The sequence below is a fragment of the Dermacentor variabilis genome, chromosome 1 (genome assembly GCF_050947875.1).
Source record: "Dermacentor variabilis isolate Ectoservices chromosome 1, ASM5094787v1, whole genome shotgun sequence".
NCBI classification, from domain to species: domain Eukaryota; kingdom Metazoa; phylum Arthropoda; class Arachnida; order Ixodida; family Ixodidae; genus Dermacentor; species Dermacentor variabilis.
In genome coordinates this window covers 212,067,908-212,086,209 of record NC_134568.1, presented here as the reverse complement: position 1 = coordinate 212,086,209, position 18,302 = coordinate 212,067,908, and the positions used below count along the sequence as shown (strand labels likewise).

At 42.9% G+C, this 18,302-nt stretch overlaps 1 protein-coding gene across 2 annotated transcripts in view; it reads left to right on the top strand.

The window, feature by feature from the left end:
- The window catches only part of Cpsf5 (cleavage and polyadenylation specificity factor subunit 5), a 90,552-nt gene that overhangs the window by 64,392 nt on the left and 7,858 nt on the right, over positions 1-18,302 (top strand). For both annotated transcript variants that reach the window (XM_075704125.1, XM_075704116.1), the window contains 4 exons: positions 53-116; positions 2,498-2,587; positions 6,797-6,872; positions 8,127-8,241. In XM_075704125.1, the coding sequence (XP_075560240.1) occupies positions 53-116; positions 2,498-2,587; positions 6,797-6,872; positions 8,127-8,241 (345 nt within the window). The remainder of the gene's footprint in view (positions 1-52; positions 117-2,497; positions 2,588-6,796; positions 6,873-8,126; positions 8,242-18,302) is intronic.

Below are 18,302 nucleotides of genomic sequence, written 5' to 3'. Positions count from 1 at the left end.
GGACATGCACCCATGTTGCATCTGCACTCACTATCCCTTTATACTGTTGTAGACCTGGTGGCGAACTCAACATGGGAGAAGATGAAGTGGAGGGGCTAAAACGACTCATGACTGAGGTGGGTATTCAGGAAATGTAATAACTACAAGATTACTCCTTGCCTTGGCTACATTCCAAAAGAAACCCTTTGTTTGTTTTTCTGGCCTCAATTCTTTTCATGCCATTTACTGGAATATTGAGTGTCCTGTCGTAGCTTCTGTGAACATTCTATAAAAAAAAAATGTGCTAATTTTTGCTTACAGAAAAAGAAATCTATCCCCATTCATTAATTAGCCCACATGAAGTAATATGTTACACATCTTAACTAGGTGATGAAACCAGGCCATGAATATGTTCCCAGTGTGAATCAAAGTATTTCTCCTTCTTAAAAAAAGAAAAGAAAGAAATACATTTGATCCATTTACGTTAATAAATCATGCTTAATACTTGGCCAGCTGCTTTTATACATTTGTGCTATTATCAGCAGAGCTGTGTGTTCGTCGGCAACGTTTGGAACTTTTTGTCTATTTGTTGCCACTCGGACATATGGCAACAATATGTAACTGCTGTGCTGGTACTCGGCACAGCAGCTATGTCTCGAACAGTGTTGCGCAGACACTACACGGTAGATGTTTGCTGCAGTCATAGTGTCAAGGGCAAACTGCACCAGTGACACCTTGTGCACTTGTTATTCTTGTCATGAAGGATAATTGTATCTTGGCTTCTGTGGTACCCTACTATGCAATGGTGCTGGTGCACCACGGCATGAGAGCCATTTGCCAACACTGTAAGGTGCCAGAAAGTGCCATGGTGTTACCTGTTTCAACATTTAGGATGAATTGGTGTGTTAATCGTGATTTTTATTGTGCAGTGATGCTGAGTTAGAGGATTATGGACTTATAAGCGAGGTCATCACTTAAGGGTAATACAACAGGATGGAAAGCAACTGCAACTATGCCCCTACTGATGATTAGCCCCTAGGTAATGATTAAATCATCACCTAGAGGTAAAATCAATAGGGACCTAGTGGTAGTGACTTGCCATCCTGTTGTACATTTGTCAAGTTTTGTTTTGGGCTGAAGTCATTTTTCTGACTTGGAACTTCAAGGATGCTGTTGCTTCTAGAATCCAGTAACATTGTAGCAGTGCTGTCAAAGGAGCCAAAATAAGACATGCAAATTTTTAAAAGAATTCTCACCCCATATGCATTACCGCTCCCCCCACCCACACACACACTTTTTTTCCCCTCCTGATGTCTTAACAAAATATATTCTATAACAATATTACTTGCGTGTACATCATAATTCTTGACATAGTGCAATTTGAAGGTGCAGTATGTGCGTGTATTCACTGCTTGGTGGATTAGTTACATAGCGAGTATTTTACTTAGCAGCCGCTTGGTATAATGAGATTAAAATTGATATTTTGGTATTCTCCACTGTTATTGTGTAGAGCAGCATTTTGTGCTGCATTCATTCCTGAAATGACGTGGTTCAAAAATTTAGGTGAGGAAACGATGCTTTTGAACGGGGCTAGAAAAAACTGCAGACATGAACACTGACTAGCAGCCATAATGTTGATACGTCTAACAGAAGGCAGGTGCGAGGCTTCTGTTCAGTGCTCCCAATAAATTATCCACTCTTTGCAGGAAGCTCAGGCAAGGCAACAAAAGAACAAAACCCTGTGAAAAGAAAAGCATGCCCATTGCTACATGACATGTGCCAAGGAAATTGTTTGCAAAATGCCTTTATGTGACTGCTTCTGTATTGGTCAGGCAGGCCCTTGTGTTAATGACAGATTAGGAGAACATGTAAATTCTCTGAAGGGTGTGCCTTGTAGCCACTTTTCTAGTCATGTGCATGTTTGTGAATGCAGATGGATCATCTTGAAAAGAAAACGGGAAGAAAAGATGTCAGATATTTTTATTTTATCAACAAGTTTGGCAATACCTGCATCAATGAACCCTCCATATCTTAGCTCAGGAAAGAGTTGTGGTATCTTGATTGTGAATTGGTAAACAGGTCATGTTCTCGGTGATGACCGCATAAAAGTAGCCTTTCAATATACGAATAAACGTGGTCGCTAGTTGGCGCTCGCGTCTGTCATCTTTTCCCCCATTCAAAAGCGCTGTTTCTTCATACATGTATGTACCAACTGGCCCAGCTTGCACTCTTGTTGAAAAATTGTTTCGTTCACAGTCGCTGCAAATTCATGCTCCTGCAATCTGAACCAACCTTGGCCCTTTGCAGAAGCACGCATTCACAGCTTTGTGTGCGCTTAAATGCTGCGTCTGCAGAACAGTCTGACACAAGTGGCTGCTGACTCGGCATTATGCCTGGGATGTTACTATCTGTTATTAGCTGTAGCATAAGACGTTCAATGCATGCCTTGTTATTGCATGTCAAAGTCATGTGTATCAAAAGATTTGGTTGACAGCATAATACTTGGGTTATTGTGCAGATCCTGGGCCGGCAAGATGGTGTAAAGCAGGATTGGGTCATAGAAGACACTGTTGGCAACTGGTGGCGTCCAAATTTTGAACCCCCGCAGGTTAGACTAATTTATCATAGTCAAGTAAATGTACTGTTTGAATGGTCCAATGATTGCTGCTGACAAATTTCCTCAAACTAGCTTGCACAATTTTAATAGCAACCATTTTATCTGTTGTATTCATGGCTTGCCTAAGCAATAGTGGCTTGCTACTACTGCTACTCAGCCAACCCTTCACATTATAATGTGTGCATGGCTATGACTGGACTAGACTGGCTCATACCACAGAATGCTGTGAAAATTTTTCTTTTTGGTGGACATTGCCAAGGCAGGATGTAACTGCCTGAAAATGTCAGTATGGTTGCAATAGAAGAGCAGCTTGCATCCTGGCCTCAGACTATTTCCATTGTTGAGCCTTGTGTAACGCCATTGACATGCCCAGCCATTGTGAAGTGTGTGATTTGTGTAGCCACCTTTTTCACCAGAGCCACTCGCTTAACATTCTTGTTTGCTACACGGCTCATTATTATGATCACTGGACTGCGTAAGTCGGTTTCTAGCCTAAGCATTTCTGAGGATTGTGTTGCAATGGGGCCGGCATTTGGTAAACTAAAGGTTTGTGCAGTTACTAGCATTGTTATGCTGGTGGCTTGATTTATACACAGAAAAGTATATATTGGGCTTTATAATTTGTCCTGCAATATACTGCATGCATTACGAAGTTTGCAGGCGTAACATGGTATCAGCTGGCACAAGACAGTGGTTATTGTAGATTGCTGGGGGAGTCCTTCGTCCTGCAGTGGACATAAAAATAGGCTGATGGTGATAATACTATATGCTATATAACTTATGTCATTACAGTTGCAATAGATTCTCTGTAAGGTGCAATACTTGGGGCATTAGAAATCATTCTGTCTAACCTTAAGTTCAGCTCAACAGAAGTAGGCTGAACCATAAAAAAAACTAAAACATACCCCTTAAAGGAACACTAAAGGAAAATACTAAGTCAACGTTGACTGTTCAATTACCATGCCAGAAACCTTGCAGCGCTTGTTTCGCACCAAGAAAAGACTTAGTTTACGAGAAAATTGCATCTAAAGGGTCCGAATGCCTTTTTCAAAATTCACATCTCCAGCCACCCAACCGGGGGAGTGGTGACGTTGTATACATCACCACCCTTTCCTGCCTTCGGTGAGTGAAACCTCGCCCGACAGACAACGCTACCGAGCCAAGACAGAGCGGTGGATTTGCCGCTGCAGCTGCTTTTTGGTCAAGTGGCATAGACCATTCAGGCATCCCATGACATCATATGGGAGTTTAGTTCTCTGCTACTTGCAGTTTGTGCAAGTTTCGCAAGCCAGGAAAACCAGCACAGCACTGTGCAATAACGAACCTAGTGAAATGCGAAAGCGTGGACGGCGCGGAGTCAACCAAAAATGAAACCTTTCTATCGCCCGCGTCGTTGTTAAGGGCAATTTCAATGAGTTCTTTTTTCTGTAAAATGAACTAGAACTGGACAAGTAGCATTTTATTTCATCTTATATTACAAGTATGTTTTTTGCAAGGAATGGTTGAGTACTGGTGACAAAATTTAACGGAGGAGTGCTTTCGTCATCGGGCAAGTGCTTGAATGTCTCGTGGGGGAGGCTCTAACCATTTCCTGCATTTACCTCAATTTCTCTATTATTAAGGCTCTGTTCGCAATAATATTGACGCCTTAGAGATTCTCACGCACTAATCTATCACTTTAGCTTGACTTCATATTTGCCTTTATTGTCCCTTTAAGTGTACAGCTTATTGGACAAGTTGGCTTAATGGTGTCAGCTCTTAATAATAACAGTCAGCTGTACTGTACTTCTAGAAAATAATAAAAATAATTTCATTGATTTATTTTCATGTAGTTCATGTACTCTGTCATCATCAAAGGTGTGTAAATGGCACCACTGGTAAAGCAATGAAAACTGCCTCAGATGTGGGGTGGAAAACCTCCATGCTTCATACTTGATAAGGTGGAAGCTTGGGCGAGTTGGTGATTCAATATCGACATGTTTGCACAGCGCAAAAGACGAGGACTGAAGGAAGAACACAACACAGACGCTGATTTCAACTGATCTTCATTTTGAAATCGCCAGAACTATATACATGAGCAAAAGTAATGAAAAAACTACTTTTGCATTAAGTCACACGTGAACCCCTATTGCATCACAGCCAGATAGTTGATTTCATTTTTTCTGAGGGCAATAGACGGCATGCTGATGCAAAGGTCGCCCAGCCGCTGTATCTTGTCGGCCTCTATGATTTCATATGTAAGCTGTTCTCGGTGTTTGGAAATTACGACGCAGTTTTCAAATTCAGGGTTACAGTGGCAGTGTCTGCAGTGAATAGACATAGACACTTTATTTTACTTGGTACGCTACTCTTGCCTGGCAGTGCACATTTTGCAGACTCGTCAAGTCTTGGCAATTAGACGTACAGTGGAAATGTACAGCACAGACGTACGGAGTTCATTATTGCAGCAGCTCTCCTGTAGTTAAACTGATGCCATTGCCACTTTTTGAACTGTTGCGCCATTCTAGTTTGAAAGAGGCAGCTTTTATGTGGCAAGGTGTCGACACAGAGAAATGTGTGGCTGCGAACATAGGCACTGGCTCAAGCTCGCTTACCCCAGCTTTCTTTCAAAAGGGGGGGTGAACGAACTGGGTGGATAATGGCAATGCTGTTTCTTTCATGTCTTTAGAAAATCACAGTGGGATTCTGTCCATTCACCTTAAAACACACGAATTGCCTTTTATTTAACAATTGCAACATTTGTCTGCAATATTGTGTGTTGTGTGCTGTGCTCATTGGAAAACATTGTTACTGTCAGTCTTTACATTAACCGAACAGACACATGTGCGTGCACACAAGATTCATACGAGCTAGAAACGGCTAGCGTGAATATAAAAAACTGTTCAGGAACCATTGACAATAATTTTCAATGTAAGTGAATAGCTGAACGCTTCTAGAAAGCTATTCAATGGAGCCTTATGGAGGAGTGTTGCGCGTTTTTTGTTCTTGCAGTGTTCCGGTGTTGAGTTTCTAGATGGTTGTTTGTTGGTATAGTGCAGGAACGCAGGATGACGCAGAAGTTTGGAACACATTTTGCTTTCTTTTGAAAGCACAGTCAGAGCAGACTGACCTATGCAAGATCTTCGGCTGAAGTGGTGTCACACAAGTGATGTAAAGCAAATGGAATTTGTACCTATATGTGAACCGTAGGTGAACATTTCAAGCGAAGCCAGTTAAGGCTTGAGGTGATGCCTACTTCATTTGCTGCCTAGTGTTTCCTTCCTATTGCTGAAAAAGTTTATGCGAAATGTTTTCATTTCATTGATTATGCTTATTCTCGGCATGCTTTGCGTATTAGACGGCAAATAATAATTTTTCTCTATTATTTATGTCTCAGCCTTAAAGGTTTTTAAGGAATAGTGCACTTTAAGTCGTATGTTGTTGCAATAAGGGTATTTAAGTAACATTCCGTGGAGAACAGAATCTTTAAGCGGCATATTTGTTGCGGTAGCATAGGCGGCTATGCATCTAGGCCAATTCGACCTGTGTGTTGTCTCCAGCGGTGCAAGTGCTGGCATGGAAGGAGACTGCCATCCTCCTCTCTCGCAGCCACCAGAGAGGGAGCTGGCAGCAGGAGAAGAGGAACAAGTGCTTCACCAGTTCCTAAACCATTAAAAGCTTCTAAGCTATGTGGCTCTAGGCAAGATTTGTTACGTAGATCTTGCGTATTTTAAATTAGATATAGGCAAGTTCTACGTGGCATATGGGCTTGCAAGCCAGGACTTGTGCATTTAAATCCTGATGGCACATTCATCACTGTATCTGTAAGCTGGCCTTGTGCCGAAAATCGCCACATCATCGTTATCTGTGGGCTCAGTGATGTTGCTACTGCTGTGTGCATTGTTTCGTGCACTGCATCTTGAAACATATGGACGTCTCGCCATTGAAAGTTCTTGCAAGTATCTCACCTCATTAGTCTGTATGCAGTGCAGCACGACCTGTAGTTTAGCCTTTTCTTGCTCTATTTAACAGATTTATTTGTATGTGTGCGCACGTGCTTGCATGTGTGAATTACCACACATAGCTTGAAGCTCTCTTTAGTCAACCTCTTAATCCTTGTACCGAACTAGGATTTCATTTTTCACTTGTTGAACTGCATTTTGCTTCAGTGTCTGTTGCCTGTGCCCTTAATGATTCAACGGATAACTTGTGGCTTTTCAGTACCCCTATGTTCCACCGCATATCACAAAGCCCAAAGAACATAAAAGGCTGTACCTTGTTCAGCTTCCTGAAAAGGGTAAGGCTTCTTTTTTCCTCAATTTAATGCATCTGTCACATTTCATCTGTCTTACTACCTATAATACACACATCACGGGCCATAGTAGCCCAGTGCCTATGGCATTGCACTGCTGATCTCGAGGTGGCGGGTTCGAATTAAGAAATGTGGAATGGAACTCGAGGGTTTCACTCTGTTTCAGTTTTTCTCTCGAGCTAGTGCTGGCCCAGGTACAGTCTATACTGTTCATGTAGGGACACGGTAACATTGTGGTGACCAAGTTCTTATTTTGCAGTCTCCAGGAGTACCCTCCCCGAGCTCTGTAATGAACTGTCTGCAGAGCAGGACTTTCCCTGTTCCATTGCAGCAGCAAGCATTGATGTACAGTACTGTACTAACTTGGTGGCATGTCCCAAAATGAATATTACCATGCCTTCAGCAGCCACTGAGGTGAAGCCACACAGAACTCTGGAAAGCAATGGCCGGAAAAAAAAAAGAATTAAGATAACAATGATGTTCATGCTAGTCTGGAAATCGGGTGGCACTGCAGCATCACAGAGCATTAGTATAGTCGCACTTTTGTTTAGTAGTGTTTGTCTATATCTGAAAATGTATTAGCAGTGTCTTGTAATGTCGTAAATTGTGTGAATGTTTGCATTTGTGAACTTATAAGGAACATTTTAAGGCAATTTTTAAGAATGCACAGTAAATTCAGGTTGCAACTTGCCTTGTTCACGCATTGATGTTTTCATATATTGCATATACCTTTGTTTCATACTTCCTGTATCATGCAAAGTCTGAATATCATGTCTTCATTTCATTTGAATTATACTTCCCATATTTTAGAATATACTGTAGCTGTGCAAGGACGACGGAGCTTGTGCAACAATTGCTTGCAAGGAGCAGCATGCTCTCCTCTTTTTCATGGACCCTTGAGGTCATTGCAGTAGCTTATCCAGACAGGGCTTGTTACCATACTTACTTGACCTTATGCTGGCCTCACAAGATTCATGTGACTTAATATATCAGTCTGGTTTCGAGCAAATGTGATGTGCCGATTTGTACACTACAAAACATTGCATCGCAGAAAACTGGAACTTTCTAAGTGACTCCTTGAGCTGCAAAGATGAATTCTTTTATGTCGTCAGTGTTTAAACAGCCTCTTCATGCAGGCTGTTTACATGCAGCTGCCGACTGTGTATGATGTTGACATAAAATGTCTCATTTTGGTCAAGGATACATACATATATTGCGGCCATGCCTTTTGTTTTGCAGCGCTTTTTGCAGTCCCTAAAAACTACAAGTTGGTGGCTGCACCATTGTTTGAGCTCTACGACAATGCGCAAGGATATGGCCCCATCATCTCCAGCCTCCCGCAGGCTTTAAGCAGGTGACTGCATAGGCATTGCCTCTTTTGTTTTCATCTCAATTCGCATAAACTGCTGGGAATTTCAGCGTAACGTAGACCCTCATTATTGCGCACTATTCTTTCAAAATGATAGAAGAAAAGCCTCCTTATGGCAACTTTGAGAATAGATAGTAGTGTGCATCATCGAAAGTTTGTCTTAATATTGAAAAGTGTAGTCTTTAAAGGGACACTAAAGGCAAATACCAAGTCAAGCTAAAGTGATGGATTAGTGCTCGAGAATCTGTAAGGCGTTAATATTATCGCGAACAGAGCCTTGATAATCGAGAAATCGAGGTAAATGCAGGACATGATTAGAAACTCCCCCGGGACATTCAAGCACTTACCCGATGACGAAAGCACTCCTGAGTTAAATTCTGTCACTAGCACTCAACTACTCGCTGCAAAAAACGTCCTCATATTGTATTATAAGATGAAATAAAATGCTACTTGTCCAGTCCCATTTCATATTTAGAAAAAGAACCCATTGAAATTTCCGTTGACAACAGCATGGGCAGTCGAAAGGTTTCGTTTTCGCTCGACTCTGTGCCGCCCACGATTTCGCATTTCAATACTTTCCTGATTGCGTAGTGCTGCGCTGGTTTTGCTGGCCTGCAAAACTCGCATGAACTGCTAGTAGTAGAGAATTCAACTTCCATGTGATGACCCAGAATGCCTGAATGGTCTACGCCACTTGGCCAAAAAGCAGCTGCATGGGCGTATCCGCCGCTCTGTCTTGGCTCGGTTACGGTGACAACTTCTAGCCACCATAGCTCGGTGCCGCAGTCTCTTGGGCGCCGTTTTACTCACCGACAGCAGCAAAGGGCGCTGATGGCGTATGCAACGTCACCACTCCCCCGGTTGGGTGGCGGGAGATTTTAATTTCAAAAAAGGTATTCGGACCTTTCAAATGCGATTTTCTCGTAAACTAAGTCCTTTCTTGGCACGAAACAAGCAATGCGAAGTTTCTGGAATGGTATTTAAACAGTCCACGTCGACTTAGTATTTGCCTTTAGTGTCCCTTTAACAGATCTTGATGGTGAGAGTCCAGGTTGCTGCAAATGCGAAAAACTGCTTAATGGCCAACGATCCCTCTGCTTGTACTGTGCTAATGTCTCAATTGATCATGCTTGAATTTTTACTGTCAAAGAAAACTGGTTAGAGACCACCTATGTAGATTTTTAAGGTTATGCTTCTCTCTCTCTATCTCTCTCTCTCCCACACTTCTGGTCAACTAACCTGCATTATCCTTCTGATGTGTTGTCACGCCTGCCATCTCTCCTGAAATTCTTGTGAAGTTCAGAAATTGGGGCTCATTATTACGAATGTTGCATCAAGTTTTATGAAAACTAAGTTCTATTTGGGGGGGGGGTGAAGATGTGGGGGTGAAGATGTTTTAAAGCTGTTGAAAAATGGGGCAGTGCAAGATTGCTAAAAGCATGCAAAAAAATAAATTGTTATGGTACTTGTGCTGGCCCTCTAATAGCAATGCAAAATACCATATGAGTATAACAGAAAGGTGTTATCTATGAGCAAGCTTATTCTGATATTTAGTTGGATAAGCTGCAAAAGTATGAAAAAACAGTGTTGTCAGTCCCTGCTCTTCCAAACTTGCTGCTGCTTGTATGCTGTGTCTTAATGTAAATAATAGTTAATAAAGTGCGTACGTATCTGACGATCTGGATGCTGAGAGCAAGCTTTTAAATAAATACATGCCATCTGCTCATCCTCAATGCCACATTTCATGTCTGCAGGATTTTTACTAATTATAAAGTTCAGTTTTGCAGGTATGCATTGGCATGTTAATGTAGAGTTCCAACTTTTTCACACTGAGTGGGGAAAACTACGTGCTGCAAAAATAAAATTTTCAGTTATTTAGCACAGTTACTTCTGTGGTCATGTAAAAATCAAATTTTTTCTTACCCCCTTATTGCCAGAAGTTTTTTGCCTGAAGGAAAATGCATTGATTGTGCCATTATAGACATGTTATCTTCATTTATTCGCTTCATAAAATTCAAATAAGAGATTTCCTGCTTCACATATTAAAAGTTCTGTGCTCATTAACCACATGTTCTCAGAAACGGATAAGTAAAGCCCATTAGTACTTCTTGCACTTTTGATCACGTAATAAGTTCATGGTTAAGGTGCTGGTCATCCTTATTACAGTAATGTAGCAGATTAGGGTTCTATTAGCCAAACTGCACACTTTAGCTTAAACCCTGCGCCACATAATGAAAAATAGGCCTAGCACTGCAGGTGAACTGGATTTGTGTGGGAATGTTCTTTATGGCGTGCTTAAGATGCTTTGATGTAGGGATAGAGACCGATTGCTTAGCTAACAAATAAATTGGTTGTTTTGTTTTACTCGCAAATTAATATGTTGTCATTGTTTTACCACATCTATTATACTGCACTGGGTCTAATATTTTCCTGCCAATCTCAGAAGTGTCAAAGTATGCCTGTTATGTGAGCACATGATTAAGTTTACTTAGCTGATTATTTCATTGTAGAAAATCGTTAGTGGTTCAGTTGAACCTCACAATAATGAAATCTGCAGGGAATGCGAAGAAATCCGCTTTTGCAAGAATTCCGTTGTTGCGGAATGAGACAGCACAGATAGGTAATGCGTCACAGAACAAAACTTTACTGTCAAAATTTGGTTAGCTTACGTTGGGAAGCTAGTTCGAGGATATAGAACCGCACTGCCGACAGTAGAAAGTGCGCCGCATGCGTCGATCAGCAGTGGCAGCACTGCAATGGGGCAGTGTCCTCGGTCAATTGCTTTCAGAGATACGATCACTTTTACGAAATGTTGCGTAACTCGGCACCAGATGCAGAGCAACAGCGCTCCAAGCATGCAGCAGCATCCCTCCAGCGCATGCTGTCGCCCGTAGGCACCGATGCGTCCGGTGCCGAGTGCAAAAGTGGTCGTATCTCGTATACCCGAAGGCAGTCAATCTAAATGATAGCCTGTTCGCACCAAAACCAGCGTTCTTGAAGCAAGGAATGCGTCTTCCCAGGCAACCGAGCGCTCAATCACAGCCCGATGCGTGGCACTCCGTGCTACAACCGCCATCCCAAGCGCCATAAGCAATTCCAAGTCGGCGGGACATTGATTTCCTTGTTTTCGCTACATTTTTCTCGCCAAGGTGCACATTCTGCACTGCACTAGGTGTGCAAAAACCATCGTCACATGTTGGTAGCAACATGCTGCTGCTTCAAACGAGTGATCAACAAACAAGATGGCAGCCATGACGTGTTCCAGCGCGATTGCTTCCAGCGCTTGGTTGTTTTTGTAAACAAAAATGGCGGTTCCCACGCAAGTATATATGTATACTATATACTTGCGTGGTATATATGTGGTAGTATATTATGCAATTTTAGTGCTAAGCAATTGCATTTGAGCACGTTTTGGAGCCTGCTAGCCTTGCACGAGTAGGTGAAATGTGGGGTTACATTCTCGCAAATTTCGTTGATGTGGGATTGTAGTATAGGGACATTTCGTTGTCAGGAGGTACGAAATGCATTGAATCTTATGGACGCTTGCCGGGTATGCGAGAATATTTCATTGTCGCAAGAATTTCGTAGTCGCGGGTTTTGACTGTAAGTCCTTGACCTTGATTTCTGTGTTTTATTCATTTTGGCATGTCCTGTGTGCTAATTCAGCATACTTTCATCACATAAAATGGCTGATTTACTGCATATAGGCCAATTGGTAAATTTCTATTTGAGCATATTACAACCTTGGTTGGAAGCTGAACTGACAGCAACTGTAACAATCTGGTTAAGTCAATAAATCTGAGTTGACACTTTGGGTTTTTTGGATATTGCAAGTTCATAAGTGAAGGCACATAATAAATTTTCGCAAAGTTTAACTAAAAGTTTAACTGGTTTCGAGGCAAAAAAATCGTGAAAGAAAATAATTCTTTAAAAATGACATTTTCAATACCTATAGCTACTATTCCTTTAATTCACCAAGTTTCCCATCTCGCGGAAGAGTATTTTACCCGCAATATCAATTTGTATCATCGCTGTCAGCTGAATTCCGCGCATAAACAACCATTTTTATCGTGGCGCGTATCTCTTTTTCTACGGTGCGATCGCAGCCATCTTGGTCTCGTTGGGAAGAGGAGTCTCGAAAGCGACTCAGCCAGCTTGCCTGTGACGTTAAAATCCGGGAAGAAAAAAGTCCAAACGCGCATTCCCATTCGTTGGCTGCACGAGGTTCCTGTTGTCTGCACCATTCCGCAGACGACGACGTGACGGCGCGTGTCGTAGGTTTGTGACAAGTGCGCAATGATGTCCGATCCACCGGGGAAGTTCGCCACGAGGCACAAGTTAGGCAAAAAGAAGCGATCAGCTTATAGCTTTCAAAAGCGTTCCATTCATTCAGAGGACATCAAGAATAGTCCGCCGCCGACCGCAAGTGATGCTGAAGCCGCGGACGATGCTGAAGTAGGCCTAGCCAGCTCACCGAGTGAAAGTGTTCAGAGCAGCGGCCGCGTTCGGCGTGACTAGCGTGACCTAGGCGTGACACTGCAATGTTGCAGCGTGCGGATTTACTGCAGAGGGAGATGAATGCTCAAAAAAACTTCAAGTTCTTGCTTCAACGCCAGCAACAAAGCGGAAGTTGAATTTGCTCACTCGCGCCGACAGCGTTGCGGCCGCACCAGTCTACACTGAGGCAGGCTTCGCTATCGTCAGTAGGACTCAGTGAACACAGTGATGTCGTTTGTCAAGTGCAAGGTGTGCAGCGGTAGCGTTACAGCATGCATAAGCGAACAGGAATATGGCCTCGCCGTAAAGATGGTTATTACGTGTGCGCGTGCTGCGGCGATGTCGCATCGACGTGGAGCTCGATCCGTGTGAACGGCAACCTTGCTGCGCGTGCAATGCAAGCCACCAGGAATCGGCGAACGGCACTAAACAATGTTTTTGATTTGGGTGGCCGTGGTCAGAGCGACTACATTCCTGGTGGCTTTTAGCCACTTTCACTGCAAAATATTGTAAAATTCCTTTTTTTCTCATTTTCTCAAAGTACCGATTTTTAACTTCTTGCTGATATGCGGCAGCTATATCTCTGCCTTCTAGGCAGGTCGAGCCATAATTTTTGTTGTGGCTCGTAGCTGGGTTTTCAAGTACACAATGGTAGGAACAGATTTTGCAATTTATGCTTTAAAAATTTTCAGTTCTGCTTCAGATCAGACAGTAGGGAACCCACATTTGAAACAGTGGAGATTGAATTGCTATAGAGTTACTAATATTGGTTATATCAAAAAAGTATTCCTACTATTGTGTTCCTTATGCTTTCAAGTACTAGGCATGTGCCAATATGAATTTTTGTAGTACGGTTATTTTTCTATTTCTGCAAATGATAAACAATGAATTTCATTTATCTTCAGGAGTGAATGGCCTATTGGGAAAGGAATTACATATTTGAAATAGGCACAAGAATATTAATAAGGTTGGAAAGCTTCATTGGTATTGATTAAAAATGAATATTATATCAATAGCCCTGAAAAGGAGTGTCGTCGTGTTGTTAGTGCGGAGAGAAAGGGACTGTCATTGGCAGCTTTTCAAGCAGCTGCAAAGAGGAGGCAGCGAGGAAATCCCCATTCAGATTATTCCCCTGGAGACTTCTGAGCCATTGGCTATGACAATTTCATGCATCCAGGAGAATAAGAGGCTTTTTTCACATGGTGACTAGTTTTTTCCACATTTCTCAACACTTTTTTTTTTGTAATCAATTTTTGGGAGGCATAGTTACTTGCCTAATCATCCAATTTGAATCATTTTTGCTTTATCTGTTAGCTAGGCTCCCGGCAGTGCAATGAGTCTGTAATACCACATTTCTGCACCTTGAAGCATATTGAAATTTTGAGGAAGTTAAATATATATTGCATGTCAAGTTACAACTTTGAACTTTTGTAACTTTGGATAGAACAGAAGTAGAAACTTGAGACAATGCTTATTGCACTCCTTGAGCATTCAGGAATATGTTCACGTAACTATTACATTTCTTACTGCAAAGCATTTTCTGCCAGTCATCCCGAAACATGGGAATAAGAAAAATTCTATAAAATATTTTTCTCATTATATAGAGAAAAACTAATTACATATTTGCATCAAGCGCTATAAATTACATATTGCTTACAAATTTCATTTCTGTAGCAGCAATATCAATTACGGTATTGCTCGAAGCCCAGGTCCCCTCTTAAGGACGTACAAAGGAAAAATTATTCGTCTATGAAAATTCACATCGAGCTAAGCTTGAGTATGAGAACACAAAAAGGCCAACTGCAACCAAGTTTTGGACTGCATAGAAATTACTGTTTTAGATATTGTAAATATAGAACAGCCTCTGTGCAAAAGTTAGTTTTAAGTACGAGTACATGCATGCTAAAAAGCTAACAAAAACTATTTTGCTCCCAAAACTGTAAAAAGAAAAAAAAAATATTGCGTGGCTCTGCTATCGTAAACACCAAAGACCAGCAAGGCTGGGGGAAGGCCAGTAAAGTAGGGCCAAACCGCACAATTTAACTTTTGCTGTGCTTCCCCCACCTCTGCTGGTCTCTGGTGTTTGCGATAGCAGAGCCATGCATAATTTTTTTACCACTGCAAGAAAGAGGACCGCGAATCGAGCGCTTGGGTTTTTATCGGAGAGCAATCGGACCGCACCTTCTCGGACCGCACCTTTTATCGGACCGTACCTTCTCCCTCGATAGGCTCCACCCATCCTCGCCATGTCGCTATGCTGCGCGATGCTGTTTTTATACTCTGCTTTCACTCTCTCATCTCTCTCTCTCCCATCTCGGTGAAGCTGCAGATGTCCAGAGAAACGCAGCAAAGTTCTAACAGCTTCGCTGTAAAAAAACCAGCCTTGCCGCTCGCCAGGAATGATGCAGAAGCTGGAATGTTAAGAACCAGCATGGCGCCTCAGCATGACCTCCAAGATTAGGCAGCTCTCTCAGGGCTCCGAAAATCTGTCATAAATTGTGATTGGTCTCAATAAGGACTGAAAGTGATAGGGTTGGAGCTGCTCATTATTTTTCAACAGGAGCCTGCTTGGCAATGTCCAGTTGCTTACAACCCTGTTTCTCATTTAAAAGGTTAGAAATGGGTCTTCAAATAGATTTGTCAGTCTGCATCTGCATAGTTTGTCGTCCGCAGTTCTGTTTTCAATATTGCACATCTCGAATTTTGCTGGCACTGTATGCATGAGCCCAAACAAGAAAAGTGTCTATCCATGGTTAATAGTTTCCATTAACATGCTAGGAATAAAAACATGGGTTCAGAGTTGCTGCATTCAAGGGGTTGTATGCGAAAAAAAGTTCATTGCTTGGAGAACCACTACAGATATTTGAATACAGTTGAATCCTGCTACAAAAAAAAATTCATGGGGTGCAGGAAAAATTGCATTGTCACAGAAATTCGTTGTCATGATGCATTATCAAATACATAGGTGACACGTGACTCACTGACGCAAAAAGCAAGCTTTCAATTCCATGAATAGGTCAGCTTAGCTTGTTTGCACTTCTTGCCAAGCGATGACACAACGAGACTCTCGCACGCCGCCAGCAGAGCCACTGCCTCATGGTCGTCCTGGGACCCGATGCAACGCCTGATTGTATCGAATGCATCCATGACCTGCAATGTAATTGGTGGTCCTGGCTAACGCTGCGCGGCTATTTCATCTTCGTCCGACGAAACACAGTCTTCCCGGACGCCCTTCAACATTTCTTTGTCTGTAAATTCTTCGCGCACCACCACACACTAGTCGGTGGGATGTGCATCGGCGGGCACATCTCCACTTTCCTGCAGGGCTGCCCACACGGCTGCGACTTCATCAGATGGCAACCCGTCTCCATCGCTACCTTCATTCTCAGGGTCCGGAGTCTCGGCAGCCTGCACAGTGAACCCAGCATGGCAGAAGCAGTTGCAGATTATGGGGCTTCTTGTTGCGCACCACGAAGCAGCGATCATTTGGGGTGCCATAAAGAGTTCCATTTCGGTTTCGCGGCCCAACTGCGTGTTCAGAAGCATCCTTTGAATAACTCGCTCACGGTAGGCCCACTTGACGCTCTGGATGACCCCTTGGTCGAGGGGTTGAATGATAAGAGGTGCAGTTCCGTGGGAAAAACTTTTAACTGCGTGTTTGCTAGCTCAGCGTCCTCTATAATGTGGGCTGAACGATTGTCTAAAAGTAGACAAACCTTTCGGCCTTGCCTGCCCATCTCCCGGTCGAAGACTTTGATCCACTGTCGGAAAATAGTTCAGGTCGTCCACGCCCGAGTGTTAGCCATGTACTTCACGGGAAGGCTCAGATTTCCTTTGGAGCAGGTTGGTTTGGCACTTTTTCCGATGACCAAAAGCAGCCGTTTGTCCGAACTGCCCATGTTAGTGCACAGGAGCACGGTTATTCTCTTGTTACTGTGCTTGCCTCCATGGTAACGCAGCCCCTTAAAATCCAGGGACCTGGTGGGCAGCATCTCCTAGGAGAGCCCAGTTTCATCGGCATTATAAATATCCAATGGTACGTAGTCTTTCAGGATGCCTGCGCGGCTGGCTGACATCTACACAGTGGCGACGTCGCAATCCATCGAAGCGGCTTCACCGCACAAAACCTTGCCGGTGATGCTGTGGCGTGACTTGAATCTGTGCAGCCAACTTACACTGGCCTTAGTCGTCTATTCCTAGCACACAGACATAACCCAGCGCTTCTTGCTGCCCAATATCACCGCTTAGGGTGATTTTCTTCGCCTACATCTCCACGAACCAGGTGTAAACTGCCTTATCCAAGGCCTCTTGTGCCAGCTAAGTCACTTTCTTGTGCTTTGCTGATGTCCCTGAAGCAGGCGCTTTGCCTATAGCATCCTTAATAATAATAATAATATTTGGGGTTTTACGTGCCAAAACCACTTTCTGATTATGAGGCACGCCGTAGTGGAGGACTCCGGAAATTTTGACCACCTGGGGTTCTTTAACGTGCACCTAAATCTAAGCACACGGGTGTTTTCGAATTTCGCCCCCATCGAAATGCGGCCGCCGTGGCCGGGATTCGATCCCGCGACCTCGTGCTCAGCAGCCCAACACCATAGCCACTGAGCAACCACGGCGGGTATATAGCATCCTTGTCCTTCAATATTGTCAAAAGAGAGCTTGCCAGAATTCCAAATTGTTCTGTGATGACTGATTTTTGCTTTCCAGCTTGAGCCTGGACGATAACTTGAGGCTTCTCTTCTAGCAACAAAAGCATTTTTTTTTTTCTTTGTCAGCTGCGACACGCTTCAGCTGACGATCCAACAGCTTCGAGAGACAATGACCAAATGGCGTGCAATCGTTCGTTGTCAAGCATGCGTCGCCCAAACGCCTCGTTGCACCCTACCGGGATTTGACCTCACAACCGCTACTTCATATAGTAATTGGTGTTGTACACCAGAGCCATTTTCACGAAACTTTGTAGAAAAATGGACACTTAGAAATACTATAAAAATAAAATTATTGCATGTTTGTTACTTGTATGCACACCATTTTCCTTACCAATATGACCCAAAATGTTTCCTCGGAGTTCGGATGCTCCTCCATAAGAGCGCGTTGCATCACCATCACCAACGCGGCACGGCAGCTTTCTGTTTCGTTTACATTGCATCATGGTCCGAGCAGCTCCAGTTTGTGCGGTTTTTCTTTCTTTCTTTTTTTTTTTTTTTTTAATGCTATCAAGGTCGATGGTTTGCCAAGGCATGAAAAAAGTTTTATGGATTTCGATGAGCTACAGTCTAAATAATTTTGCTCATGTCTGCTCCGTAAAAACTTTGTTGAAGTGAAAATGTGTCCGCGAAATAGTTCGTTTTGGAGGGAATTTCGATGCACTGTGTTCTATGGGACATTGACGAGGAGTGAAAAAGTCTTCGTTGTGGACTTTCTTGTCCCGGGATTCGACTAATTTCAGAGCACGAAAATTGGCTGCGAACAAAAAGGAAGCTTGCAATTTATAACCTCCTCTAACGTTACATCATTTGCTAAAGTTATGGTATTGTCTGCAAAAG